Source organism: Phaeoacremonium minimum (assembly GCF_000392275.1).
Source record: "Phaeoacremonium minimum UCRPA7 unplaced genomic scaffold PA7_03_scaffold_576, whole genome shotgun sequence".
Taxonomy (NCBI): Eukaryota; Fungi; Ascomycota; class Sordariomycetes; order Togniniales; family Togniniaceae; genus Phaeoacremonium; species Phaeoacremonium minimum.
This window is the reverse complement of record NW_006921478.1, coordinates 62,393-89,717: the sequence shown is the minus strand read 5'-3', so window position 1 is coordinate 89,717 and position 27,325 is coordinate 62,393. Positions and strand designations below refer to the sequence as shown.

General features: G+C 49.0%; 4 protein-coding genes across 4 annotated transcripts; 3 read left to right on the top strand and 1 right to left on the bottom strand.

The window, feature by feature from the left end:
- Positions 1–782: 782 nt before the first annotated feature.
- Positions 783–2,038, top strand: UCRPA7_8073 (putative mfs protein; the record flags this gene model as incomplete). Its single annotated transcript, XM_007920581.1, has 2 exons — positions 783–1,060; positions 1,111–2,038. The coding sequence occupies 2 exons, from the start codon at positions 783–785 to the stop codon at positions 2,036–2,038; spliced, it is 1,206 nt and encodes a 401-aa protein (XP_007918772.1).
- An 8,718-nt stretch (positions 2,039–10,756) lies between these two features.
- UCRPA7_8072 (putative mfs allantoate transporter protein) lies at positions 10,757–12,541 on the top strand (the record flags this gene model as incomplete). The annotated part of the gene is made up of 4 exons (XM_007920588.1): positions 10,757–11,173; positions 11,233–12,199; positions 12,257–12,437; positions 12,490–12,541. 4 exons carry the CDS (start codon positions 10,757–10,759, stop codon positions 12,539–12,541), a joined length of 1,617 nt encoding a protein of 538 aa, XP_007918779.1.
- Positions 12,542–16,211: 3,670 nt separating this feature from the next.
- UCRPA7_8071 (putative vacuolar assembly protein) lies at positions 16,212–20,417 on the bottom strand (the record flags this gene model as incomplete). The annotated part of the gene is made up of 5 exons (XM_007920593.1): positions 16,212–17,081; positions 17,131–18,883; positions 18,941–19,932; positions 19,985–20,011; positions 20,067–20,417. 5 exons carry the CDS (start codon positions 20,415–20,417, stop codon positions 16,212–16,214), a joined length of 3,993 nt encoding a protein of 1,330 aa, XP_007918784.1.
- Positions 20,418–24,293: 3,876 nt separating this feature from the next.
- On the top strand, positions 24,294–27,044 carry UCRPA7_8070 (putative 20s cyclosome subunit (apc1) protein; the record flags this gene model as incomplete). The annotated part of the gene is made up of 2 exons (XM_007920585.1): positions 24,294–24,296; positions 24,345–27,044. 2 exons carry the CDS (start codon positions 24,294–24,296, stop codon positions 27,042–27,044), a joined length of 2,703 nt encoding a protein of 900 aa, XP_007918776.1.
- Positions 27,045–27,325: the final 281 nt, after the last annotated feature.

The window sequence follows — 27,325 nt, the reverse complement described above, 5'->3', positions numbered from 1 at the left end:
TGCGCTTCCCTAGTGAATACAGAGAACGAATCTCACACTTCAGTAGGAATATACTGTTGCATTGCATTGCATACGGGTGGCTTCGCGCCACACGCGTGCGCTTCTCACAAAATTCTGTCAACTGCCGTAACGGGATCGTCATTGGCGATCCTCTCACTGACTTTCACGCCTATCATTTCCCCGCACTCCATTGACCGCCCACCATGCCGCAATAGATAAGACATGGCAGCGCGCCGCCTTGATGCTGTGAAATATGTGCAGCTACCGTCAGAGGACGAGCCTGCTGAGTATACTCGCGACCAAGTCGATATGTCGGACAGCAACAGTAGCCCAGACAAAGATGCTCAAGGCGGCGAACCTGGGGTCAACACAAGATACGTGGATGATGTCCAGGCACAGAACACGACAGAACGAGTGTCTGTAACCGAAGAAGATGTATACATTCCAGGCTTACACTGCTTCTATCGCGGAGACTGACACCGCGATAGAGCAAACGAATCCTTCGAAAGACGGACAAGGTCATCTTGATAATTCTCGTCTGGGTCTACTTCCTGCAGGTGCGATCACTTCGAAAGTCTTGCAATCATCGTGCTATCACTAATTGAACTTATTAGATCCTCGACAAGACTATTCTCGGCTATAGCGCCATATTTGGCCTCCAAGAAGATACGCATCTAAAAGGAAATCAATATTCGCTTGTTGGCTCTATCGCACCCATAGCCCAGCTTGCATGGCAACCATTCTCTTCCATCTTGATTGTAAAGGTTCCACACCGCATTCTCATGCCGGCTTTGGTGCTGGGATGGGGTATCGCACAATCCTGTACCCCCGCTTGTCATAGCTTCGGTGCATTGATGGCAGTCCGTTTCTTCCTTGGTCTATTCGAGGCAGGCTGCTTGCCGTTATTCTCTATAATCACAAGCCAATGGTACCGCCGATCTGAGCAGCCAGTACGTGTTGCTGCATGGTACGGAACAAATGGTCTAGCTACAATCGTAGCTGCGGCTCTGTCGTACGGCTTGGGCAAGATCAACTCATCAGTGCTAGCTCCGTGGCAAATGTCAGTGTCAACATACTGTCTTAGGGTCCGTTGCTAACATATTCAAATAGAATATTCCTGTTTACCGGTCTCATCACTATTGCGACAGTGCCATTCGTCTATTGGAAATTAGATAATGACGTCGCATCAGCACGATTCCTGACAGAATTCGAGCGAGCACAGGCTATCGAACGCCTTCGCGCGAATCAAACAGGGGCTGGTTCTCGAGACTTCAAAAGACACCATGTGATTGAGGCTGCACTCGATGTGAAGACCTACCTCTTCATTGGCATGGCCCTCGGTAGCAACCTGGGTGCACAAGTGACCAATACTTTTGGCCCTCTCATCCTGAAGAACTTTGGGTTCGACAAATACAAGACATCTCTGCTCAACATGCCTTTTGGCGCTATTCAGTACATCGTCATCCTAGCCGTGGCCTACGCAGCCGTCAAGTTTCGATGGAAATCAATCACGCTGCTAATCATACTAATGCCGATCATCACTGGCCTCGCCATGCTATACGCACTTCCACGAGGAACATCCCATACGGCACCATTGCTGGTCGGCTACTATCTTCTAGCATTCATCTTTGGATGCAACAATTTGATCGTGGCTTGGATCCTTGCCAACACTGCAGGTCAAACGAAGAAGTCAGTAATGGTCTCTCTGTACAACGCTGCGGCTTCGGCTGGCAACATCATTGGACCCCTTCTTTTTAGCAGCAGTGACGCTCCAGCATATCGCCCAGGACTACGAAAGACGCTTGGAGTCTTCGTCATGATCATCTGCGTTGTTATCATTCAAGTGGGCAACTTGCTCCTTTTGAATAGACTGCAAGGTAAAAGGCGAGTAAGAAATGGAAAGTCTGCGAAGATCCACGATCATTCCATGGAAGAGAGATACGTCAACATTGATGCAGACAACGAGTTCGCGATAGGAAGCATGGCATTCGCAGATTTGACAGATCGTGAGAATGACGAGTTTGTATACGTCTATTGAAGCAACTCTAGTCTGAAAAGATGTTGTGGTAGAATACGGAATCTCGATATGGAGCGTCAGCAAATCGGTTAATCGGATCAGAACTCGTCGTTACCATCGCATCTCGTTACGGTTTAGAACCATGCCCGAAATGCCTTAGATTGCAAGTTATAATAGAGGAAGAAGACAAACAAAATTGGCACACTTTTCAAGAGAAGACTACGGAGATGCCCAGCTCTCCAGGCTAGCCGTATAGCTCATGTACAATAGAATATCGTACAGTCCCTTCTCATCTGTGAACATGAATAGAAACTTCATAACTATTAAACGTTTTGTCTTCTTTAGATCCTATATGAATTCTATATGTGTGGAATTCAGATTGAGCCATTGTTCGAGGATATCTATAGGCTCCTGATCATGTCCCATTGCCGCAAAAGCGTAGTCAAAGTCCCCAACCATGCTCCTCAATTGTGTTTTCCTGTGCACTTATTATGGAATGGTCACCGTGACCTTGTTCTTGCTCTCTAAGTCGCGGTACGAACCTTACCGAATTAGGGAGTTGTCTATCATATTCCAACAGAGCTCTGGCAGCGGGTCGCCTTTCTCTATGTTGCATTAACGCCTCCAGTACTTTGACGTCTCGGCATGCAATCTGGTCATAGTACAGAAGCTTCAAGCCTGAAACCGCCTCGATGACTAAATCAAGATCATTCCCTCTGTTGTTCGGGTCGTCTTGGTCGTATATGATATCCAAGTACAGAACAATGGCTGCTCCCACGGTAAAGGTAGAAATAGTCCATAGTTTTACCATGTCTGTCACTTTAACCCGGTTGAATTCATGCAAGATTGTTGAAGCAGCCGCGGCACAAGTACGGGGAGTAAAAGCATACGTGGGGTCTTGGAAACTCCTGACAAGAAACGACCGATGGATCATTATGATCTACAAATATTAGTTGAGAAGGCAATTCCCCTCAACCGAGCAGTGAATCGGCTTACTTTATCTGCGGCGCTCACTGTCAGAGATGTCCTAGCCCACGCTACCCACTCCGGCCAGCTGGGATCGTGTGGTGTTCCTGACATCAGATAAGGCGACAGATTCTTTGCGATTTATCTCATCTGAGCATCTGTCTGTTGAACTTGGGCATATTGTGATTCAGTAGGAATGGGTGATAGAGAATTGCGTGCTCAGTCTGCTAGCGGTGGCATGAGAAGTGAGACTAATAGCATTTAGTGGGCGGTATGGAAGCTAGAGAGACCAATAGGGCTTACTCCTGGCGAGGATGTTGCAATAGGATGTAACTGTCGGCTGATCGATTGGACGTTCTATCATATCGTGGTCGTTGCAATTCATAGGAAAGGGAGTGCTAAAATGTGTTGGGCTAATGCCTATCATGAATTGTGTCTCAAGCGACTTTTCTTCTGCGGCTGGATGGACAGGCATATTGTAGGTGCCTGATATTGAGGCTAAGAAGTAATCTTGAATGATCACCTCCCACCACACCCTTCGAATCATTTGCACATTTACAACTTCTTTCCAACATCTTTGAGTGGTTTGATCTGTATCTCCTTAAATCTATCGTAGTCATGATGTTCACCAAAACCTAACGACTGAGCGATGCGGAGGCACGAGCTCAGCCCTCGCAGATATGCCTACCGCGTATAACTCGCCCATTTTTCAAAAATTCCCCTATTCAGAACGTCGACGCTGGTCCAATCATAGCTCTCCGACAATCAGGAGCTCTCCTCGTGGGTAAATCATATACCACCGAATTTGCAGCATCGATGAACGGCCCAGCGACTCGTAATCCTCACAATCCTGCACATACTCCAGGAGGTTCGTCTTCTGGATCCGGAGCAGCGGTCGGAGACTTACATGTTCCTATAGCGCTTGGCACCCAAACAATGGGAAGCGTTATCCGGCCAGGGTCATACAAGGAATGCTATTCGTTCAAGGTACCAAAGAATTGACATATTGAATTGTGAATGCACGCTCATCACTCATAGCCTACATGGGGTGCGATTTCGCACGAAGGATTGGCCATGTCCTCGGTTACTCTTGACACGTTTGGGGCATTCTCGCGCTCGGTCAGCGACCTGAAAGCTTTAGCTAATGTGTTCTGGCTAGCCGACGACAAGGCTGTACCAATATCCCTTTTTCTATCGCAGGTTCAAAAATTGGGTTCTGTCCGACTCACGTCTGGCCAAATGCAACTCCTGCTCTTGAGGCCGCGTGGCATAAAGCGAAGGAGTTACTCGTAGGGCATAGAGCAGCAATTGAGGAAGTGGCTTTCCCAGATGACTTTGTAAGTATTACAGACTGGCACCGTATCGTGTGCTGGGGCGAAGGGCGCAGCTCTTTTCTTAGACGTAAGCTATAGTTCCTAGAATCTCAAAGTGTTGACATTGACTAATAGCACTTGAAAATCAGAGTATACTCTTGCGAAAGACAGGTTACATCCTGGCCTGGTGAATTACATAGAAGATACGAAATTGACTCGGAAAGAGATACTCGAAGCGTACGATGGATGTGCTCGAGTACGCCCTGTCTTTGACGATTTAGCATCAAAATACGATATCATCATTACACCTACAGCACCCGATGAAGCCCGGGAAGGATTCAAAACAGGCGATGGGGTATGGCCTCCTCAATCTTTTGAGAGCTGGTTTCATCTAAGCTGACCTAGGAGCTCGTCGTTTTGCCTTATGTGGTCTATTCTTCACGTTCCGGTTGTAAACGTGATCGGCTTCATCGGAAAGACTGGGTTGCCACTTGGATTGAGTTTGACCGGACCACGTCATACGGACCGAAATCTGTTACATGTTGCAACAAGTATTGGCAATTCATTCGAGAAGGAAGGCGGATGGCATCACAGCCTTTTCTGAGAATAGCGCCCAGTGCTATACCACTGGGAAGATGTATATAAAATTTGCCCGACAAGTAAGCTCGACGATGAGACAGATTGCAAATATTGGGGCCGGACCGACTTAGCTAACCTACCGGAATTGAGCCCACCAACTTCTCTCATCACTTCAGAAGCTCCATAGATCTCGATTTCAAAAGAATCTCGCAAGGTTGAATCGCAGAATGGTTATGAGAAAAAGATTGCCAGACTTTTGAACATGATCATTTTCTCGAATTTTTTAGACTTCAAATACCGCAATTAGTCGATGAGATCATCCCAAGGCAATTGATTCTAGAAATGTGGCCCCCCCCTTTTTTTGTTTTCCTGTACATGGACTGGAGCCAGTGCATGCATGCTGTGGAGATCCAAACCCCATCTTCTCCGATAGCGTGACTGATAAGGGCGAATCTCTCTGTAAAGGGGAGGGGTAGACTTAGCCTTGGCATTGTCATTCTTAAGCCAACATCTAAGTTCTTGTGAGCAAGGGGGACTATTGTTAATGCCCTAACATGCCTCATGGCCTGCTCGGATCCGAGTCTGTTTAGAAAGTCCACCACCTTCCACTTTTCGACTTCCAACAAGCTAGACGACGCTCACTGCAGGATACTCACTTTTTGTTGCAAATGCCCTATGGCTACGCCAGCGAACCAGACAGTTACGAGTCCCGTGTCACTTGACCTTAGGCGCCGGTCAAAACGAGGATGTATCGACTGCAAACTAGCTAAGGTTCGATGTGACGAGATCCGCCCATCATGTGGCACTTGCGCTCGTCGGCAGCGTCCTTGTCGAGGATACGCCGCTCAAGCCGATACAGGAGCACACCCAAAGGAACGACAACGGATTTTCATATCATACGTCCCGAGGAATGCAAGAAGCAAGTGGGGCCAGGATCATTCCAACGAGCACTCTGATACGCAGACACATGCATCGCCAACCGCCGAGCCGACCGGAGAAAGATATGACAGGGCTTTGTCGTTTTGCTCCACTGCCAGTGCCAGAACTGAGATTGACGCTGATGCATTCCGCAATGAAGCATTTCAACTGCCAATGTCTCCAGACCTGACGATATCATGCGAGTTATTTTCATCTATGTCTCCTATACCCCGGTCCATTCCCGTGATTCCGCCAGGAGCAATCCCGGAAGACGACGCCGAGACCATCAACGTATACTTTAATAGGCATCCGTTTGAGCAAGTCATTAGCATAGAGTTCGTTGAGGAGATGAACGCCTCGGTTTTCATGGTGCTGCAAGACAGCCCAATGACAGTTGGGGATGCCCTGTACTCAATCGGGCGCGTCTACCTTGAGGAAGAGGGCCATGGTGCCTTACTTCCGCTGGCACTGGAAAGACGGGCGCGAGCTCTAGCCAGCCTGAAGGTCAAGGACCCAAGTCGGGAAATAGAGCAAATGCTACTCACATCTTTAGCTCTAGGTGCAATGGAGGTATTGACTCAACAGTGTTGCAACGTATGTAAAGTCATTAACGGTCAATAGGGTATCGACACAAGATGTGAACCTCATGAGCGTTCATCCTCTATTCTCGTCACTTACGCCGCATCAATTATTAACAAATACATCGAATCGGGCCTGCTACTAAGTTCGCTGGCCAAATATTTTATTCGTGCCCTAGCCCGGCATGACATGATATTATCCCTAAGTCAACTGCGTCGTAATTCAATCAAGACGAACACGTGGTTCGATCCATCTACTATCTGCACCGATCGATTTATGGGATACACTACTACGCTGATGCCACTTCTGGAAGAACTGTGTGCTCTAGCTGAAGATATCCGAAATCCAGTAACTACCCAGGCCATTGCGTACACACCCGAAGACACGGTATCGATCTCACAGCCGTCACTACAGGATATGGCTATAGCCAGCTTGCGTGCACGAATTCTGTCATGGCGATGGGCATTTGGCAATGGCGATAGTATAGCTGTGAGATCCTCTGGGCGCCTCATAGCACATGCTTATGCGTATCGCGCCGCTGCTCTGCTTATGCTACATCGGGTGATGCATCCTGCTGGAAGCTCGATGGAAAGTGACCAAGAAGCTTTTGGGATGGCGTGTGAGATCATGGCCTATTTAAAGGGGCCTCCGGAAGACTTAGGGCTATCAACTTGGCCCGCATTAATTGCCAGCTGTGAATTCGACACTGAGGAGGACCGGGAGATCGCGGTCGGGATCTTTCGTGACATATATAGCGTCCGAAAGACTGGTACATCTCTCCAAACAATGAAATTTGTCATGAATAGGGTCTGGAAGGCAAGAGATGAAGGCAACGACTGGGACTGGATGAGGTTAAGTCAATTATACCCCGGAGAGTGTATACCGATATAAGACCTCGGATGAAACCTGGCACGTATTTGCACCTTAATCAGTGACCCGGAAGGTCAATCCTAACAGAGGAAGCCCAATTTCAGAGGGTGAGAATTCATTCTAACCCGAGTGTAACATGAGAGCTTTGCAGAAAGTGCAATTGTTTCTCGATACAAGGGAGCAGCATAAAGATGGACATACTCCTAATGCAGTTCATGAACATCGCCCTGCCACGTCGAACTTGTAGATTACTTAGGGGATGGTTATTCGAACAGGCGCGAGGATATATGTGATATATATGTTTGCCTCTGTTTACTTCTGATACATTCGTCTACCGATGAGAGTTTGTACGGAAATCACATTTCACGAACTAGCGAGATCGAAAGCTTTTGCATGGAAAATCAGGTGACTATTTGCTCAGTGACTAAGGCTTAGTTGAAATATAGTATGGTTTGAGTATTAGGCAACGAAGCGTTAGTAGACTCACTTATGGATAGCGCATATGTTGCTTGCGCATACGAGCCTCGGTCAGCAGCTTCACACCGTCTTAAGTCCCGAGCACAAATACTACTTTGATCTGGCGGAGGAAAACTATTACCATGAACAAAGCATGAGTCTCAAGACGAGCGAGCTATTGAGTTCGAAAAACGCTAAATTGACATAGTGATAAGGTCTCATACGTGTGTGGGAGGTCGTCCTTGAGTGGCTGTCGGTTGCGGTGTCGATAAATACGACAGCCAACAGGGGTGCACTTGCTATCTACCTATAAGAATACCACAATACACTATACCGAAAATCGACAGGATTTTGCTATCTAAAACCGGGTATCGTCAATCCGCCCTGGTTGAACCGCACAAAGGATCCCGGAGATTGCAGACCCTTGCGATGTAAATGTACCTATGGCCCCTATCTTACTCAAAACAGTAACCACAGCATGGCCTGTTTTACCCCGCGAACTCCACCGTTTACTTATTCTATGTTATGATGGTTTTCTAGTTGAGAGATGTAGTGAAGGGTCGCTAGGTACTTTGAGAAGCAAATACGCAATGCTCTTTCTCCAAATACAGTTGCCGAACGCCTTACAAGGCCACGAAACTATGGTTATTGATTAGCAAGAAGACTGAGCTGGCAATGCAACTGGCTCTAGACGGTGCAGAGCGGCTATCTGACTTGATCTTGCTAGTAATCTATTCAATGAGGGATTTCAGAGTCTACACACTTCGCTATATACTCCGGCAACTTGGTCTGAGTTGTTTGAAAGTACAGTATTTACATAAGGTTCACGGAATAATTTCTCCTTGTTCTCTAACGTAATAATATATCTTGTCTGAAGTCCCCTTTCATCCGTGCAACTAAGTCGTCATCCGATAGAACTTTCCAGCCTGTTACAGCCATGCCTTTCGCGACCTCAAGCGCGGCGCGGTGTGCTTCCTGTGTTCGTGCAGCGTCCGCGAATTTTGCAGAGTGCAAAGCGACGCCTGAAGGCGTTTCAATATGAAAGGTTCCATGGAACGCCGGACAGACATAGGAGACATTTCCTGTAAAATGTCAGCTAGTTGAATTTATCACATGGCAAGAGAGATTACCCATGTCTGTGCCATAAGGTCCATCTTCGATATTCTCCAAATCACATTTGAACGTCTTTTGAAATCTAGACATTGTTTCCGTGAAAGTAGAGCATAGTGCCTTGTTAGATCGTAGATCGGCGTATGGTTCATGTCTGAGCGTACAAGTCAGCGCCAGGTCATGACATATCGGAAACCCAAAAGCTAACTCACATGGTTTCAAGTTTCAAGCTACATCCCGTAGCAAGGGCCGCTCCTTCAAAGCACTTGTGTACTCGATCCAACAGCTCAACACAGTTCTTGAGAGTTTTTGCCCTAACATTACAACTCATGACTGTGCGTTCCGAGATAATATTACTACTCGCTCCACCATCTTCGATGATAAGCCCTACAATATCAGTTGGCCGAGTCTGTTGGCGAAGCATACTAACAGCACTGTACGTCAAAGTCGCAGCGTCTAGTGCATTTGCCCCTAGCCACGGCGAGAAAGCAGCATGTGCAGCTCTTCCCTCAAATGTGGCCCGAAATGCTAAAACAGCAAGGCAATTCCCGTATGCGACACCATCCCATCCTTTACTCTGAGAAGAGACTGGAAAAGGGTGACACATCAGCGCCGCATCGACGTCTTGGAATGCACCAGCACTAACGAGCTTGATCTTGCCCCCACCGCCCTCTTCTGCAGGCGTGCCTAGGAGTCGGACACGAGCACCAACACCAGAAAGTTTGATCGCGCTAACAACTCCCAAGAAAGCTGCAATGGTAGAGGTCGCGATTAAATTGTGTCCACAGCCGTGACCGATTTGGGGTAATGCATCATATTCGCAGCAGTAGGTTACGACTCGGCCACTGCCGCTTCCATATTCTGCTGAGAATGCAGTTTCGAGACCGTAAGCGTGTGGCGTGACAGATATGCCGAAAGACTCAAGAAAGGCTATGATGTTGTCATGGGCCTTGAATTCGGCGTACATCAGTTCGGGATTGCCGTGGATCTATCATCAAAACTTTGTTAATGAGTTCTCCTTGATCAGAGGCAAGCCAAGAAACATGCCTTGAGGTTGATTTCGCGAAGTTGGTTGTCAAGCCCTTCGATAGACTCGCATATGGCTTCTTCGATTGATGTCGCGGAAAGAGCCTCTACAGTTGACACTGAAGTGATGGTGGACATTCTGTTCGATGTTCTCTGCTTATGCAAAAGGAAGGGCAGATTTTGAAGCTCTTTGGAAAGGCTGAAAGACTGGACTCATGCATCACAGGCGCGGTCTTTTATTTCTGCAATGGCTAAGATGTATAAGGAATTAAATGTTGCTTATCCAATGTTGCTTATTCTACTTCTCCCCATTCATAGCCCTGAGTTCTCGTCCACTCCGAATAACTCTTAATAACGACACCCATAAATCGCGAGCAGCCGGAAGCTGTGATAGCTTGCCCTCCTTGTCTATGTGGGCTTCAAATCAAGGATCGCCGTTCCCTTGTCCGGGCGTATTTCCCTCTTCAGACCGGTTAGCAACAGCCGACCAGCATGTCAGTTCATAATGTGGGGCATTACAGATTGCCCAGGCTCCCAGAAAGCATTAGTGGCATTACCCGAAAGGGAAAAGCACTTGCTATCAGTACTGATAAGCGTTACCAGGTGTTTGGGTGACGTACCGAACGTGCGCTCCAGGGCACACGAATCCACCAACGGACTGACTTATCAACTCGTATGTTGACTAGCGAGATAAAGCTGCAACACAGGAGTGAATTTTGGCCAGGACCGATGTATCTTTCTCTACAACATCATAATGATCTTGATACCACACCTTGGCAACCATCTGATAGCTAATCTTCAGGTGGCTGGCACTAACCTGACCTGATAATCCTCGAGGGAGGTATTTCGCTACTTAAACATCGTTACCGCTCCCCTCACCACTCTGCTACACCGTTAGTTCTGGGCAAGAAACACGCTCAAGATGGCCGAAATCATTGCTACCGATAAGAAAGTGTCGGATAACACTGCTGCCGACATGAGAAAGGACCTTTCCATGGACGACCTCAATGCAGCTGAGCTAGTCAAAGCCGACAAGAAGAACGTTGATGAGGCTTTTGCGGCTTTCCAAGGCTATGGAGACATCGTCGTTGACGAAGCGACCGACAAGCGTCTCCTTCGCAGGATTGACAAACGTATCCTGCCCATCATGTGTCTGATTTATGGAATGTATGATATGACTCATAACGAGATGATTGGCAGATGGGAGACTGACAAACCTAGGAACTACCTTGACAAGACCACTCTGTCGTACTCTAGTATCATGGGCCTTCAAACCGATATCGGCCTTCTTCGTGATAATTACCAGTGGCTGGGCTCGATCTTTTATTTTGGTTATTTGGTAAACATCTCGATAAGTGACTTCTTGCGACCGCAAGTGGCTAATGCATCGCGCTCCAGGGATTTGAATGGCCTACAGTTCGGTTGCTTCAGAGATTGCCAATTGCTAAATACTCTGCCTTCTGTGTCGTTGTCTGGGGAATCATCGTGACGCTCTTCGCGGTGGTTCACAATTTCGCCGGTGCCGCAACCCTTAGGCTTCTTCTTGGTGGCTTTGAAGCTGCCGTCACACCAGGATGGGCTTTGATAACATCACAGTGGTACAAGAAAAGCGAACAGGGCGCAAGAACCTGTCTTTGGTTCAGCTTCAATGGCTTTGCTCAAATCCTCGGCGGCGTTGTTGCGTGGGCCCTCGCTGTTGGGGAAGAGAGGAATTACTACTCGATCGCCGCTTGGAAGATTCTATATATCATCACAGGTCTTCTAACTATAGCCTTGGGCATTGTCTTCTGGATCCTTGTCCCCGATAACCAGCTCAAGGCTCACTGGCTCAACGAAGAGGATCGAGTCCTCGCTGTTGCACGTGTCCGAGAAAATCAACAAGGAATTGGAAATAAGCATTTCAAAACATACCAATTCGTTGAGGCACTCAAGGATCCTTTTTCCTGGGCTATCGTTGTCCTTAGCCTGGCTGGAAATATTCCCAATGGAGGGATCTCAAACTTCTTCAGCCTGCTGATTGTGTCTTTTGGATACGATGCCAAGAAATCTTTACTGCTCGGCACCCCTGCCGGTGCAGTTGAGATTGTCACACTTCTCCTTACCGGATGGCTTGGGGATAGGTACAAGAACCGCTTGTTGATTTCTCTCGTCGGCGTCGGTCTTGCAACAATTGGAAGCATCCTGCTTGTAGCACTCTCGGACGGTGCCAAAGCCGGTAAGCTCATAGGGTTCTATCTCACCCTAGCCGCACCAGCAGGTTTCGTCATTATCCTGAGTCTGATTTCGTCCAATATCGCGGGATACACCAAAAAGACCACAACCGCGGCCATGTTTCTTATCTCCTACTGCGTTGGCAATATTATTGGTATGCATCACAAGAGCACCCCATCGAAAGATTTGGCAGACTACTAACCGACAATAGGACCACAGACCTTCCGTCCAAAAGACGCGCCGCACTACCGACCCGCTATTATCACAATCTTCGTCTGCTATGCGATTTGCATCGTGGATGTTCTCTTCATCTGGTGGTGGTTCCGCAGAATGAATCAGAAGAAGGCAGCTGTCCGGGCTGACCCTTCCTATGTCAAAGTAGCGAATTCTGAGTAAGTTGTTTGTCTGAAAAGACACGCTGCGAGGATACTGACTCGGTAATAGGTGGCTTGATCTGACTGACAGAGAGAATCCGGAGTTCGTTTATACACTGTGAAAGACGGTCAAGCGCAAGAAGGCTAGCTTAGTATCTGTCGAAGGACCTGCAACTTGAGTCTATTTCGATGGAATGATCACGGCACGGAAAATGCCTTCATCAGAGTCTTGAGACTTGCATAGAGTGTCGCGGTTATTTCAAGGTATATTCAAATACTTTGTTTTTTACAAAGTCTTTTCAGGGGTTTGTTCACTTTAGGCATGAGAGAAGGTTCGCGCTTTTTAAAGGCTGTTTAACAAAGGGGAGACGATGACTTTTGGCCTTTCCCCCCTACTAAAGTAAAACTTCACTGCTCTGCTGTGGATCGCCTGGACCAATCAATGCAATTGTGCTCGTATCTGCCTTGTAAATGAGGAAAAGATCAATCAGTAGTCATTGCGTATCAAACGAATCTTAAGATTGACTTCTAGAGGGATTCGGGTATTGAATCCTTTAATAAGTCTAATTGCTCAGACGATTTTCATTTGAGCTACTGAGGCGGTAGCTCCAAATTTTCTTGCCTTTTCTATGGATATTTGGAGAATTCGAACAGCCGCCGGTTTCAGCTAAATGTGAGGAGATATTGCCTTTTCTGAGAATGACATGCGTACTATTTCTTCCCTAGATGGATCAGGTTGCTCAACAATGCTAATTAATCAGTTTTTTGTGTTGCCTTGTCTAGCTCGTTGCTTTCCGAGCTTGTCTGGCCTTGGAAGGCGAGAGGAAGTGATACGATCCAAATGTCGGTGTGCTATCAAGTCGGTTAGTCTCTTTCTCGGATACATGTATTGATAAGAGATTTGTCTTCACTGCTGTTTGGTTAAGGCTAGAATAAGTGAGGATCGGTTGTGATGTGCATTCCGGGGTAGAGGCGCTACTCTGGGGGCTACAGCAGGGCTAGTATGATAGCGGCCTTGCATGCGTAACGAGGAATTAGCTGGTCAAGTGCAAGCTATCAATTCTCGTTTCGGCTTACCCTGGTAGTAGCAAGGACCAATCACGTCTGCGGTATTTCGAAGCCACAGTGATGTTATCAGAAGTCGTCAATCAGCCCAGGAATAGGGAGTTGGCATACATGGGTCAATCCTTGTCGAGACTTTTTGTAGCGTAGGCATTGATACAATTCATAGCAGCCAACACCCTCCATGTGAGGGAGGTTGCCTAGAAGGAATGGGACTTGCCGTTGCCATGTGGTGCCAGATTTCAAATTCATTCTTTGCAGAACTATGATAGCTTAGGTTTTCTACAATGGGAAACGGATTCATGTAGCAGTGAGTGTTAGCAAGTTCAGGGCCAACCATGGCTGTCCACGGCTATTCCGTATCTAATTGCTGATGACGAGCCCCTGCTAGCTGTGGCGATGACATTGCGCTGAGAGTGACGGTCTCAGTTCAAGTCGTGAGTAGAAAGCAGTAAAGACTTCACAGCCTGACTAGTGGCTTTCCAATTATTCGCTTCTAGGTTGTCTCGGAAAGGGGGCCTTAGTATCTTTGCCCTTTCCCTAAAGACTTGGAGATAAATTGAGGCCGCTCCTTTCCATTCAAGGGGTTCTGACATATCTCTCTACTTTTCAAACACCTAGACAAGTCGAAATGAAGATTGATAGTTTCGTGCTAGGAACAGCTGCAATGATCTCCCGAGGGTTTGCAGTGTCTCCGCCATCTGGGACAACTGTAATTACTTCCAGCGTTAACAGTGAAGTCAAAATTTCGCAGAAGCAGGTGAAGAAAACTAAAGGATATACGAGATGATCTAGCTGACCTTTTGTAGATGCACATCTGTGAAACGACTCCTGGCGTCAAGTCTTATAGTGGGTATGTCCATGTTCCAGGCAGCCTGGTCCCTGCGCTCGGAGGCTTCGACATCAACACCTATTTCATGTATTTCGAAGCACGCCACAAACCTGAAACCGCTCCACTCGCAGTTTATCTTGCAGGAGGGCCTGGTGAAGCTTCATCTTATCCTGTGTTGAATAGCGAGAGTGGACCATGCTATGTCAATCCTAATGGTACCAACACAACGACGAATCCCTGGTCCTTTAATAACTACGTCAACATGCTCTATATCGATCAGCCCAACATGGTCGGCTTCTCATATAGTCAACTTATCAATGCGACGTACAACACTTCAACTCTTCTGGTCACACCTCAGAACATGACTTCTAGTGCGTCACCAAGTAGTGGTTATGGTACATTCTCCGATCAGAACCCATTGACTACATCGAATACGACGGTAGCCAGTAGCAGGGCTTTGTGGTATTTCGCTGAAAATTGGCTCTCTACCTTTCCAGGGTATAGAACTTCCTCAAATAAGATTAGTTTTTGGGGAAATTCCTACGGCGGCTTCTATGTACCCGAAACCGCAGCCACTATCAGCAAACATCTCAAAGACCTCACAGCTTGCCATCCTCTAAAGCGAAAGAATCTCACAATCGATGCAATAGGAATCACAAACGGTTGCATCGATTTCAAATACCAAATGGAGGGGTTCCCTGAATTTGCAAACAACAATACTTACGGAGTCAAGTTCTATGACGACGCAACCTACCAGGAAATCAAATACAACATAACAAAAACTGATGGCTGTCTTGACCTCATTACAACATGTCGTCGAGCCGGCGAGTTAGGAGATCCTAGCTATACGGGCAACAACGGAACGGTCAATGAAGCCTGCACCAAAGCGAATCTCTACTGCGCCCCTCTCATTACGCTTCTTTACCAGCAGCACAAGGTATCAGACACCTAGCTCTATCCCGTGAATTGGCCATATATTGACGAGTGCTTAGGTATCGACATATGATGTCGCTATCCAGACTCCAGGTACCTGCACTTACTATCTAACAGTCGGCAAGTATCTCAACACGGCCCAAATGCAGTCTGACCTTGGAGTGCCGCTTAATTGGACGTGGTATTCGATGGAGGTGACGACAGTATTTGGGAGTCTGCAAGGAACAGGAGATGCATTCCGACAATCTAATCTGCCTAACCTTGAATATCTACTCGACAGCGGCGTCAAGATCGCCTTAATATATGGAGACCGGGATTACACCTGTCCGTGGACAGGTGGCGAATCGGTCGCAAAAGTAACAAAATGGAAGAACCAAAAAGGCTTTCTTGCAGCTGGATATCAAGATATCCAGGGGTTGGGACAGAACGCCAAAGGAGGAGTTGTAAAACAACATGACCGACTTTCGTTCGCGAGAGTGTTCGAGTCTGGGCATGCGGTTTCTGCATATGCTCCGGAAACTGTATTCACGGTGTTTAACCGAACAATATTTGGGAAAGATGTGGTCACAGGTACCGAGAGTATCGGTCCTAATTACCGTACAACTGGTCCAACGGACAGCCGGGGTTGGAAGACTAAACTGCCTACACCCATCCGTGATGTTTGCATGGTGGAAGGAGATTTTTTGCCGAGCAACATATTTGCTGTCGACGGGTGAGGAGTCTTTTCTACTGTAGACAGTCTTTTTCGCAGTCTTTAAAGAGCTATATCATATATCTCCCTATCCCTCCCCCCCCTTTTTTTCTTTTGGCATGTACCCTAAATTCACTAGTTTGAAGTTAGATGATGTCCGAATTGGTAAGTGTATTTATGGGTAAAGTGGACACATGGTAAAACGGGCGTTCGGATGGATTGCCAACCTTTGGAGTATTCGATTGATCATGATATATGTACACTTTCAATATCTTCAAACCGCCGCGCTCTTCTGCCCGGTACAAACAGGACAACCACCCATAATACGGTCCTTCAACAACCGCGCGTGCGTGACCTTGGTGCCAATCACATTTCTCCCTGGCCGATCCTCCGACCCGAATCCAAAATCAATGTCAACCGGCTCGCCAGGGTGCAAGAACTCCAGGAGATGGGTCAAGTGGAAGACATGGCCACAAGCAAAGCCTACAAGCGTCTCCGTTTCCCACTCGGCGAAAGGCTCATTGCACTGGACACAGTGACCCGGCTGGTATTCCTTAGCGACTCTGGTCTTTTGCTTCGGCTGACCGTCCGTTGCTTCGTCATCCCCAGCTTGTTCCTCCTGCTCGGCTTCCTCCACTCCAGCTGCCGCTGCTTTAGGCGTTGGCACATCCTTAGTCTCAATGTCGACATGGTCGTTGCTTTGTATCGCTACTTCAAATTTGATGCCCTTTCTCTGGCCGTTCCTCAAATTAGACTGCGCTTCTGCAACTTCACTTCGAAGTACACGAGCCACTCCTTCACTGATGCTATATTGTATCTCGTGCTCTTTCATGATATGCTTCAATCCTTCTCGTAGTCCCTCGATCTCTAGACCTTCAGGTATCCTGCGGACCAATATGATCGGATTGATGGCTGTTCCAACTTCTTCAAGAAGTCCTCGAATGAAGCGCGGCTTGTCCATGCTATACTTGAGTAGATCTTCCCATAGATCCGGATCGTCCTGTTCTTTAGCAAACGCTATGGCTTGGCTGACATCTCCGAGACGGTCTATAATGAGATACAGAGCACGCTTCATCTGACCCGTCTTGGCGTAAAGGTACACTAGCTCGGGGACATAGTTGTGTGACTCGCATTCTTGCACAGCCTATCATCATTAGCTTAATATATAAATGGCAAAAGAAGACATTGCTCACTTTTTCAAACGCGTAGGACGTCGATGTCTTGAGAAAGTCCATCAGAATTGGTTGGTCATACACCGCGAATAGATGAACTGCCAGATCTGCAAAGTCGTCCACCAGTGTCTTGCTGTCCATGACAAGGCGATCGCGATTCTCACCCATGTGTTCTTGAATGCCTTCGCCTTTCCAGAGAGCTCGCAGGTAGAAGAAGAGGTAGAGGTTCAACTTTCTTTCTTGTAGCTGAGAAACAACAACTTCGGGTCGCACGAGACCATGCTGGGCTTCATCGACAAGCAGCGTAACTGCTTCTGACGTCGCCTCCTCAAGCTCGGGCCTCGACATGTGATCAACCCGCCCAGATGGAACTCTGAGGGCAATGAAACTAGGGATGTCGTCGGCCACCGCATCAGCCAGGTGACTGTCTTTAATCAATCGCATTGCGGAATCGGCATCTTGAAGCCTAATGTAGCAACGCAGCGCCTCTCTATGGCGTCCGTTCGCTTCATGTAGTTTCGCTAGACACTCCATGACAATGCGCCAATCGCGACCCCTCTCACCATCTTCGACGCTATCTTCGCGGACATCGCGGAATTTGAGTTGATTCTCCAAGGCCGTTGAGACAGTGTTCAGATCGAATAAGTCTGGTCCCCACCGATCGAGCAATTCTCTGAAACGGGGTTTGTCTGTCTGGATATAATGGCCCAGCACTACTTCATATATGGTGCTCCGGATAGGCGGTCGTAGTGGCTCAGTTGGCATGTAATTCACAATCTCGTCGAACTTGTCGGAGCCAGCAAATGTATAGACCCATTTCTCCCATCGATCGGATGACTCTATTACTTTACCAGCCACTTGACCAGCCCGAGTCCAGTTTCCGGCTTCAATTAGCTCCTGCATCCAAAGCTCTCCAATGCGTCGTTTTTCTCTCTCGGCAGACGAATTGAAAGACCGGCTCGAGGCATCAATCGTGGAAGCAGTATCTTCGTAAAAGTCATCGACCTGCTGTGGTGGATGTGACTTGTCCGGTGTAGAAGGGGGCTGCAGCTCAGGCAGCTTGTCACTTGTGCTGACGATCTCGGGGTGCTCATTAACGAGCTCCCATGCTCGCTGGTACTCTTGATGCTCTAAAAGCCATCCGAGATGATCACCTAGATCTCTTTTTGTTGCGACGATACAGTCGTAAGGACTGTGAATGAAAATCTTGATCCCCGGCTTAGCTAGGTTGGGATGAACTGAAGGTGCCGGGCGGTGTGGTAGCCTCAAACTGCCTGTTGTGCTAGCAACCTTGGTACTTGAAGGAGCATCACCGCTGTCTCTGCTCTTGATACTAGCACCCGAACTAAACAGGGCTTTGGGATTAATGGCAGCATTCCACATATCAGTACCTAGCCCGGCTAGGGCTTCCAATGCGCCCCGCGATGACGCAGCTGCTGAGACGCTGTGTTGAGGAAGGACTCCCAGATGATAGTCTCCAGAAGATAGCCGCTCGAAGCGACTGACGCTTAGTCCGTCCTTATCTACCTCAGCTTGCGAGACAAGGTCGATTAATCGAAGCTCTGGAGGCTGGTTGTTTTGTCGTCGTCGAATACCTCCGGATGGCTCACTGCTGCTTGATGCCGTCGAGGGCTTGGATTTGTGACCTCGAACTGGCGCCTTCTCCTCTGCTTCGTCCTCCTCCTCTTCCTCATCAGGCAATGTATATGCAAGCACCAACAAAAGATTCTGGGTATATAATGAAATGCCGGAAATGATGCAGTCCATGCGAAGTCTGCGCAAAATCGACATGTGAGCACAGTAACATGTAAAAAAGGGCGAAAACACTTACATCTTCATAATCTCCGCTCGCCCTGCGGATCTCTCTCCTACATGCTTGCCAACGCCAACGTCGCCCGGATGAACATTAATAATCCAAATAGTACTTCCCCAGCCAACCAGCAAGCGTTCGATCTGCTTTTTCCCCTTGTCTTGCTGTTGTTTCAACTTCTCTGCTGCAGGCGATGCTGCGACTTCAAGGCTGTCTTTCTGTGCATCTTCTGCTTCAACGGATTGTTCGTCGATCCATTCTGCACGACCCTTCCATACACTAGCCATAGTTTCCCATTCATCGGTCTGCGGTCTGTCGATATGGCCAATTCGTTTCCATGCATCGTCGGCGTCAGCGCTCTCAAGATGCAGCTTCGTGCGCATAATCCAGATGCCGTGCTCATTGATCCAGGCGACGTACTTGCCAGAGAGTGACCACTTAATTGTACTAATTGTACCCTCACCAGAGTGTAGAATAGTGTCCTTCCCAGTGTTTGTACCTAGCCCCATGCTACCGAGCCAGCCGGAAGCTGCAGCCGCAGTGCCCACTGTAGTCGACGTACTTCGGCCCGCCTGTCCTCCAACAGTCAGGATCAGGTTTCCGGCAAGGCCACCGGAAAGATATGTTCTGTCGTTCTTGTAGTCTGGAGACAATGCTACGGCTTGAACTGGTCTTGCGAAATTCCGTAGCTGGACATCTTTCATATCAATTAGCGACTGAACGCACACATTGCCGTCCATTGACGATGTCGCGATGTGAATGTTGTTCGATGGGAGGTTCGGGACTTGCGGTGCTTCTCTCGGTTTTCTAGATGTTGCGGCGGATGGCGACCCAGACTGCCGTGACTCTGGCCGTATGGGAGTGCCAGTTGCTTGAGCCACTGCTCTGGCAGCGACCTCGGGTTTCAAGGTGGGAAGCGGAGGCGGGTACGGGGAGATGGAGATGCTGGTCACGGATGCAGAATGGGCATGATAGACTCGGATAGTCTGGAAGACTGGCAGCTGGATAACATGCTGGGAGTCGAGTTAGCGGAGGCCGATCGCAGAGCAGCATTGTGAAGCTTACGATATTGCCATTATGAGTTCCGATGATCTGTGTCAATGTTAGCACGCTACATGTGCAGAGTGACCTTTCGATGTAGACGTACCATCTTGTCACCAGCCACGAGAAATGAGCTTGTGGCGTCTCCATTTCGATAGACAGGGGCGAGATGTTGGGTCAAACGCGCGTACTTCAGTCGCGGCTCTTCATCCTCATCGTCTTCTTCATCTTCATCCTCATCCTCCTCCCCCTCATCGCCATCTTCTTCTTCGTCACCCTCGTCATGCGACACCCCATCTCCATTGTTGCTGCCCTTGCTCCCAGCATCTTCAGACTCAGCATCTTGACTTGCCTGCGCAGGCGGGTTGTCGCCGGGTGTCGGAGAGGCAGGCGTAGGAGATGCATCTGAAGTGTCGTGGGGCTTCGTGTCGCCTATATCAGGCGATTCATCTGCCATGTTGCAAAACGCGGCCCAGGGCCAGGCATGGCGCAGATGCAAGATAATGTAGAATGTCGCGAGAGCTCAATAAAGTGTTGGGAGTCCTGATGTTAGAGGTGCCAGGCCGGAGCTTGGAAACATGGGGAGAGACGGGAGCTACGTCAACAGGTTAAGCTTGGGCCACCTTCCTGCGATGCTCAGGTGCCTGAATTAGCGCCGATCGATAAGGGAAGGTCGGGCCTGCCCCACCAGAGCTTGCTGGTGAACCACACCTTCCTCTGTCGCGTCTTCCCAAAGTCAACACGCGCATGTCCAAAAGTCGCCGAGAAGATCAGCCCCACCTACAGAAAGCTGAGCTGGTACGCCCCTTGTTGAAGCTATGATCTGGATTATGATCTTTTCCATGAGAACGCATTAACCTCCTTTTCGAAGGACATTCCTTTGCTATTCTCGACTACCTGCGAATGGAGTGTGGTTCCCAAGATGGCGTCGGTGAAGTCTTTGGGGGTGCATCAGCCTACGGGCCTCCGACATGCCATTGCAGAGCAACTGCTTCCTCCCGATCCGCCAGCCGACTCTTACACATGGGAAGTAATACCTGACAGTAACCCTGAGAATGCCGGTGTCGATGGGGACGATGAGCTTCTCACTGTTGGCAACTGTGTCATCTGGTCAAGAGGTGGCATCTTTCGCAAAAGCTTCAAGTTCGATCTCGAGAAAGAAGCTATAACACAGGCCCTTCTGACCCAGTTCCCTGCTTCCGACGAGACCAAAGACCCGAATAGCCCCGATAGCAAGCTCGAGCACACAACGAGGACACGGCGGCGCCCACTCTCGAAAGCCCTCGTTGTCTTTCTCAAGACCCAGGCACACATATTCTTCCTCTCCGGTCCCAGCCATGTCGTCCACATGCCCTTCGAGGTCGAGTCCGCCTGCGCTGCTCCCTGCGGCGTCATCATCCAGCGCAAGTCCAAGACGGATAATCTCGCTCCCGTGAGCATCAAATTCCCCCGAGTTCCCCCAAATTCCTTCATATCCTCGCAACTCTCGCCGGTAGCTCCCCAGAAAACTGCGAACATCGCTGGTGCTTTCTCTATCGAGGGTTTGGGGAAACCCAAGACCTTGCCTCTTCGACTAAGTTCTACTTTTGAGACGATGTTCGATACACCGCTAGAAGCAAATGATTCCCAGTGGCCCAGACTTGTATGTCTGACAGACCCGTTACTGGAGCTAGGCCTTGTCGTCACACCTCAAGACAGATCCGTGAAGGAGTCAAGAAGGACTAGCTCGATCCGATCGCCGTTCCTTGACCCAGCTGAAGAAATTCTTCATATAGAAGCTGTCAAGCAGCCAGGACAAGCTGGAAATGCTAGCCAGGATGAACTGGTACTGGCTGTGACGGTCAATCGAGAGAGCAATATGTACACCGTGTGGCGATTATCATACCTAAAGAACGAAGACTTCTTTATTGGAAGGCAGAAGAAGCCAAAGTCTAAGACGTCACGACGGCGCAGCTCGATGCAGCCTGGTCTGAGGAGTGGTGCGGCGACTCCGGTCCCGGCTCCCAGCTTTAGGGAGAGCTTTGGTGCCCCCATGCCCGGCAAGAAACCGAGGAAAAGCGAAAAGTTAGATAAATCAATCGAGGCCGCGTTATCGCTAGATGCCGAGAAGGGGGCAGAAGTTACTCGGAGACAGTCACGGCGGGTTAGCTCCCTCTTGGCTAGAGCTGACCTTTCTGCGTCTCATGAAAGATCCGCCTTTGCGGAACAGTCGATGGCATCAGTATATCCTGGGGATCGAAGACACACCTCACACGGCAGTCAGAGAGGGCGTTTGAGTGGCGGCTATCCACACTTGAGTATGAGTGGCACTTTCAGCCAAAATCTCAACAGTCTTCTCGAGGCTCCAGTTGACGATGTCCTTGACGAACTTCGTGCTGGCGGTGACTTCGAAGGGTTTCACGATATGGGAATCGATGACCACGAATTTGACGGTCTTACTAGAGAAATTCTCTTGACCAAAATCCACAGCGTTCCAATGGACAACAGTAATGTCCGGTATTCACTTTCAAACAAGCCGGCGCGAAGTCAATCCAAGGTCTTCATTCTCACAGGTCCCCCATTTGCAGCGGACGAAGCAGGCAGGCAGTACCTGCTCATTGGCATACAGGACCCCTTAGATAAGCGATTGCAGCTGCTGACCCTTTACCTCGAAAGACACAGAAAGTTTGATCTCGCCGTCCAAGCAGGAAAAAAGGAATCGAATACAGATTCCGAGATGACAAAGCTGACATGGGGATTGCTTAGGAGAGCCCAAAATGTCGTTGACTCGTGCAAAGTCTTCGACGGAGACCAGGCTATGATACTTATTCTATCCGAGAATATGACGGGACAACGAGAACTGAGCATCCAGGCACCTTGGAGCGCGATGTCCATCATTTCTTTACCGAGACTCTTCTTTGATAACCTGAACAGCCTGGATTATAGTGGCAGGCATGTCAATCGGGAAGTCCGGGGTCGGAAGTCTGTCAGTGCAGAGTTTTCAGCAACCCAAGTCCAAACCATCCGCCAGAGCAGACCCGGAGGCGTCATTGATCTCCAAGACAAAGATGGCATAGTTCACCGGATACAAATTCAGCTACAGCCACTTTCACCACAAATTCGCAAGACACTCGGTGTATGCCGGAGCGTTTTGCCTTCAACATATGGCGAGAAGATGCTTCCAGGATGGTGGCATGTGACGAAATGGCTGAGAGAGCAAGACGTTGAGCTGGGAGACCTCGAGTGGTCTTCATTTGTTGTTGAGCTTTTTGTGATATTCTTGGCACTAGGACACACGGACGCTTCAACACTGCCGACGGTTCAAGGTCGTCCACGGGCATTCAAACGAGCACGTAGTAGTGCGATTACCTTGGCAAACCTTGAGCTTATGCGAACCTTTGATGCACCAAATGCTACTGTCGCTTCTCCCTGGTTGCATACAAGGGGTTGGCAATGGATAATGGACGATGAAAATTCTACTCCGCCGTCAAGTCCGGAAGCCTTACCAATTACTGAAGATTTCCTGTCCCTCCACATCCGACTAGCCAAGCAATTCATGGCCTCGGAGCCCGGGCAAGCAGCTATTGGAGCCGCCGGCTATCTTCCTACCGCTTTTAACAGAAGTGTGGATAGTCGCAGGAAAGCGGCATGGAGTCTTATTGTTGGCCTCCACCTTCTCCTTGAGGAACAAAAACTGAATGCCCTCGCCCCTGAATACATCTCCCCTGGTCGCGCCGACTTGCGGGTTGTTCTATGCCAAATCGGTAGATGGCTTAGGTGGTATGAATTTGTGTCTTTTTACGAGTTGGGTATACAGACTGATGTCGACCCAAAGCATGACGCAGGTAAGCGCTGGCAAGCCAATCGCTAGATCTTTTGAGACTGACAACAGCAAGAACTGGAACTCGATCCTCCAATAACGGACCCCCCAGGTGCCATCGGCGTCTTTGAATGGATACAGTCACATCTAGCGGGAGACAAGACCATTCACTTTCCCACTCTCGCTGATGTATTTACAACCGCAACTCGTGAGACCATCAAGCCTGCAGACAAACAGAGGCGCTGGGGAGCACTCATTCCTCGTACCCTGATGTTTGAGAAACTGTTTCAATCACTCAAGATATCCAGTACCCATGTTGAGGTTGTTGAAGCTCTGCATGCTTGCGGATTTACGGTTAGCATTTTGGAGACCCTGCCTGAATCAGTATTAGCTCCTCTTCAGGACGCAATCTCGATGTGTCAGCCTCATCCTCCAGCATCGTGGCCGAAAGCCCTGCTTGACTTGGTGAAACGATCAGATGTTGCCTTAACATTGAAGCCTAGCAGGATAAGTCGATTCTCAGTCCCGCAAAATATGGTCAGTCCATTCCAATTTATTTACTTTTCACAACTAACCGCTCTTCAGGCTCCCACGCACACCGCAACATGGGATTTCCGCATGATCGCACAGAGCTTAGAAGAATATAACAATGTTGGCTACGATGAAGGAGATGGCACCGAACGACAGGCCGTAGTACGAGCCTTGTTCAAAGATGATCGTCGACTCAACGAGGCGCAGAACCTTCTCTCTACGCACCGCCTCCGTGTTGTACGTCTTAACCCAATACCGCTGTGGACGGAGCCGGAGTACTTGGAGAAGCAGAAAGAACTCGTTGCAACCATTGCCACCAGCACCCTGGCCATTCCAGCTGGACGTGGTCTGCTATACTACAATCTGCGTTTCCCGCTTTTAACCCAGAAGTTCTTTATCGGGGGCTTCAATCTCACTTGCGTGGTCAAACCAGCAAACAACACAGTTGGCGTTGAGAAGTCGCTTTTTACTGAAGAGAAAGTCAATTGGGCTTTTTTTCACCAAGGCGTTGCTGGTGGTCTCGCGATATCGCCGAATGCGAAGGGCATCGACACTTCGTGGATTCTTTACAACAAGCCCGGTCAAGATCTCAGCAATCGACATGCTGGGTTCTTGCTTGCTTTGGGCTTGAACGGCCACCTCAAATCCGTAGCTAAGTGGGTGGCCTTCAAATACCTGACACCCAAGCACACTATGACTTCAATTGGCCTATTGCTAGGTCTTGCTGCCTCATATTTGGGGACAATGGACTCCCTCATCACCCGACTCTTGTCTGTTCATGTCACTCGCATGCTTCCTCGTGGGGCGGCCGAGCTTAACCTTTCGCATCACACTCAGACTACAGGCATTATGGGAATTGGGCTGCTCTACTGCAACAGTCAACATCGCCGGATGAGCGAGATCATGATGTCCGAAATCGAGTTCGTCGATGACGAAGATGACGAGGATCCATTAAGGAACGAGGGATACCGGCTGGCAGCAGGCTTTGCACTTGGCTTTATTAACCTCGGAAAAGGAACCGACTTGAAGGGACTGCATGATATGCGCCTCACTGAGAAGCTCCTCACACTAGCTTCCTCGACGAAGAAGGTTGAGGAGGTCAACGTTCTTGATCGGTCAGCTCCAGGCGCTGTTATGGCAATCGCCTTGATTTTTATGAAGTCTGAGGATCATATCGTCGCACGCAAAGTTGATGTTCCCGAGTCAATTCTGCAATTTGGTTATATTCGGCCAGATATATTGTTACTTCGGACATTAGCCAAGAACCTGATCTTGTGGAGCCAAGTCCAGCCCACTTTCCCATGGATCAAAGCCAGCTTGCCTAGAGAGTTTAGCTGGCGATACCAATTAACGGGAACGCACAAGTTACAGAGCAAGGATATGCCCTTCTTCTCCATAATTGCCGGTCTATGCTTTGCTATAGGCTTGAGATACGCGGGGTCAGCAAACATGAAGGTCCGCGACCTCCTAGTCCACTATCTAGACCAGTTCATTCGCATATCTCGCCTCGACTCGGGCAACTATGATGCGCAGCTATCACGCAACACGGTGCAGATGTGCATGGACGTTGTTGCATTATCGGCTGCGAGCGTCATGGCTGGTACCGGAGACCTTGTTGTCATGCGTCGCCTGAGATCTCTTCACGGTCGTGATGATGCTGAAACTTCGTATGGCAGCCATCTTGCTGCCCATCTCGCTATTGGTACCCTATTCTTGGGCTGCGGCACAGCGACCTTCAGCACAAGCAACATGGCTATCGCGGCACTCCTAGTTGCATTCTACCCGATATTCCCGGCGGATGTTCAGGACAATCGCTCGCATTTGCAAGCATTCCGACACTTTTGGGTTCTTGCCACCGATCCAAGATGTCTAGTCGCAAAAGATGTTGCCACTGGGCAGCCAGTGAGCGTTCCCATTCTTATCAAATTAAAGAAAACACCGCTGCCGAGCGTTGCCAAGTTGTCCTCACCGCGCAAGAGGTCAAAACTGGCACCCCAAGCCGCTGAAGGATCAGAGGATTCCGTCATCCGCCGCATTACGCCGTGCCTTCTGCCCCCTCTCGAAGACATCTCCACTGTGCGCACGGATGCTACCACCCAGGGCTTTTGGAACGTGGAGTTGAACTTCGAAAAGGATCCCAGCCTAATTACCTCGTTCCGGAAAAATCAAAGCTTGCATCTCCGGCGCCGAAACCTTCACGAAGGTGCATTTGGTGCCACGGTTCGTGCTCTTGGCCGCGATGATCTGGAATTCCCTGACACAGCCAACGTCCTCGCGGCCGACGAAGCCAACCCCACTCGGCGGGCTCATAATCCACTCGAATGGGTCTTTGAACAGGACGCCTTGAACGATCTGACCCATGCAGAGAGGGCTGTCGTCTTGAATAGCCAGGGTGGTGATATAGGCGACGAGGGTGCAGGCTCTGCTGTTGATGCTCGACTGGTGCTCGAAGCTGGTATGGATGGATGGTCAAGGGAGAATCTACAAGGTCTGAAATTCTTGTTTGAGTGGGCAGACAAGAGGTCACTGCCGCAAGATGCAAAACAAGAGCAAGGCTCAAGCCCGGAAACACCCAAGAAAACATCAAACAAGGGCAAAGGTAAGGTGAGAATGAAGGATGACCCTGTTCCGGATGCTTCCAAGGACAGTTCCAAAAGCGTATCTGAAGAGACGAACGGCTGGTGGCTCAGGGACAGTGTTGTCGAAATGCTGAAAGGCAAAGCTTGGCTTGCTGCCAGGGATGACGAGACTTAGCTTCACGATTGGGGTCTTTTGTAAAGTAGCCATGCGTGCCGAGAACTAGGTACATGCATCGTCGTCTGTTTACATGTCATGAGATAACGACTTGGACGGGTCACGACCGTTACGAAGAAGCTTGATCACAGCATCAAAGCTAAGTATTCAATGCTTTATAAATTTTTTCCCTTTCCAATTGCTTTGAAACAATCAGGGCCTAAGTGTTGGCCTACCTCTTAGCTGCTTATCTTGGTCTGCCTTTCATCATTATCCGGGTGGAGGGGGTGTAGTCCAATCCA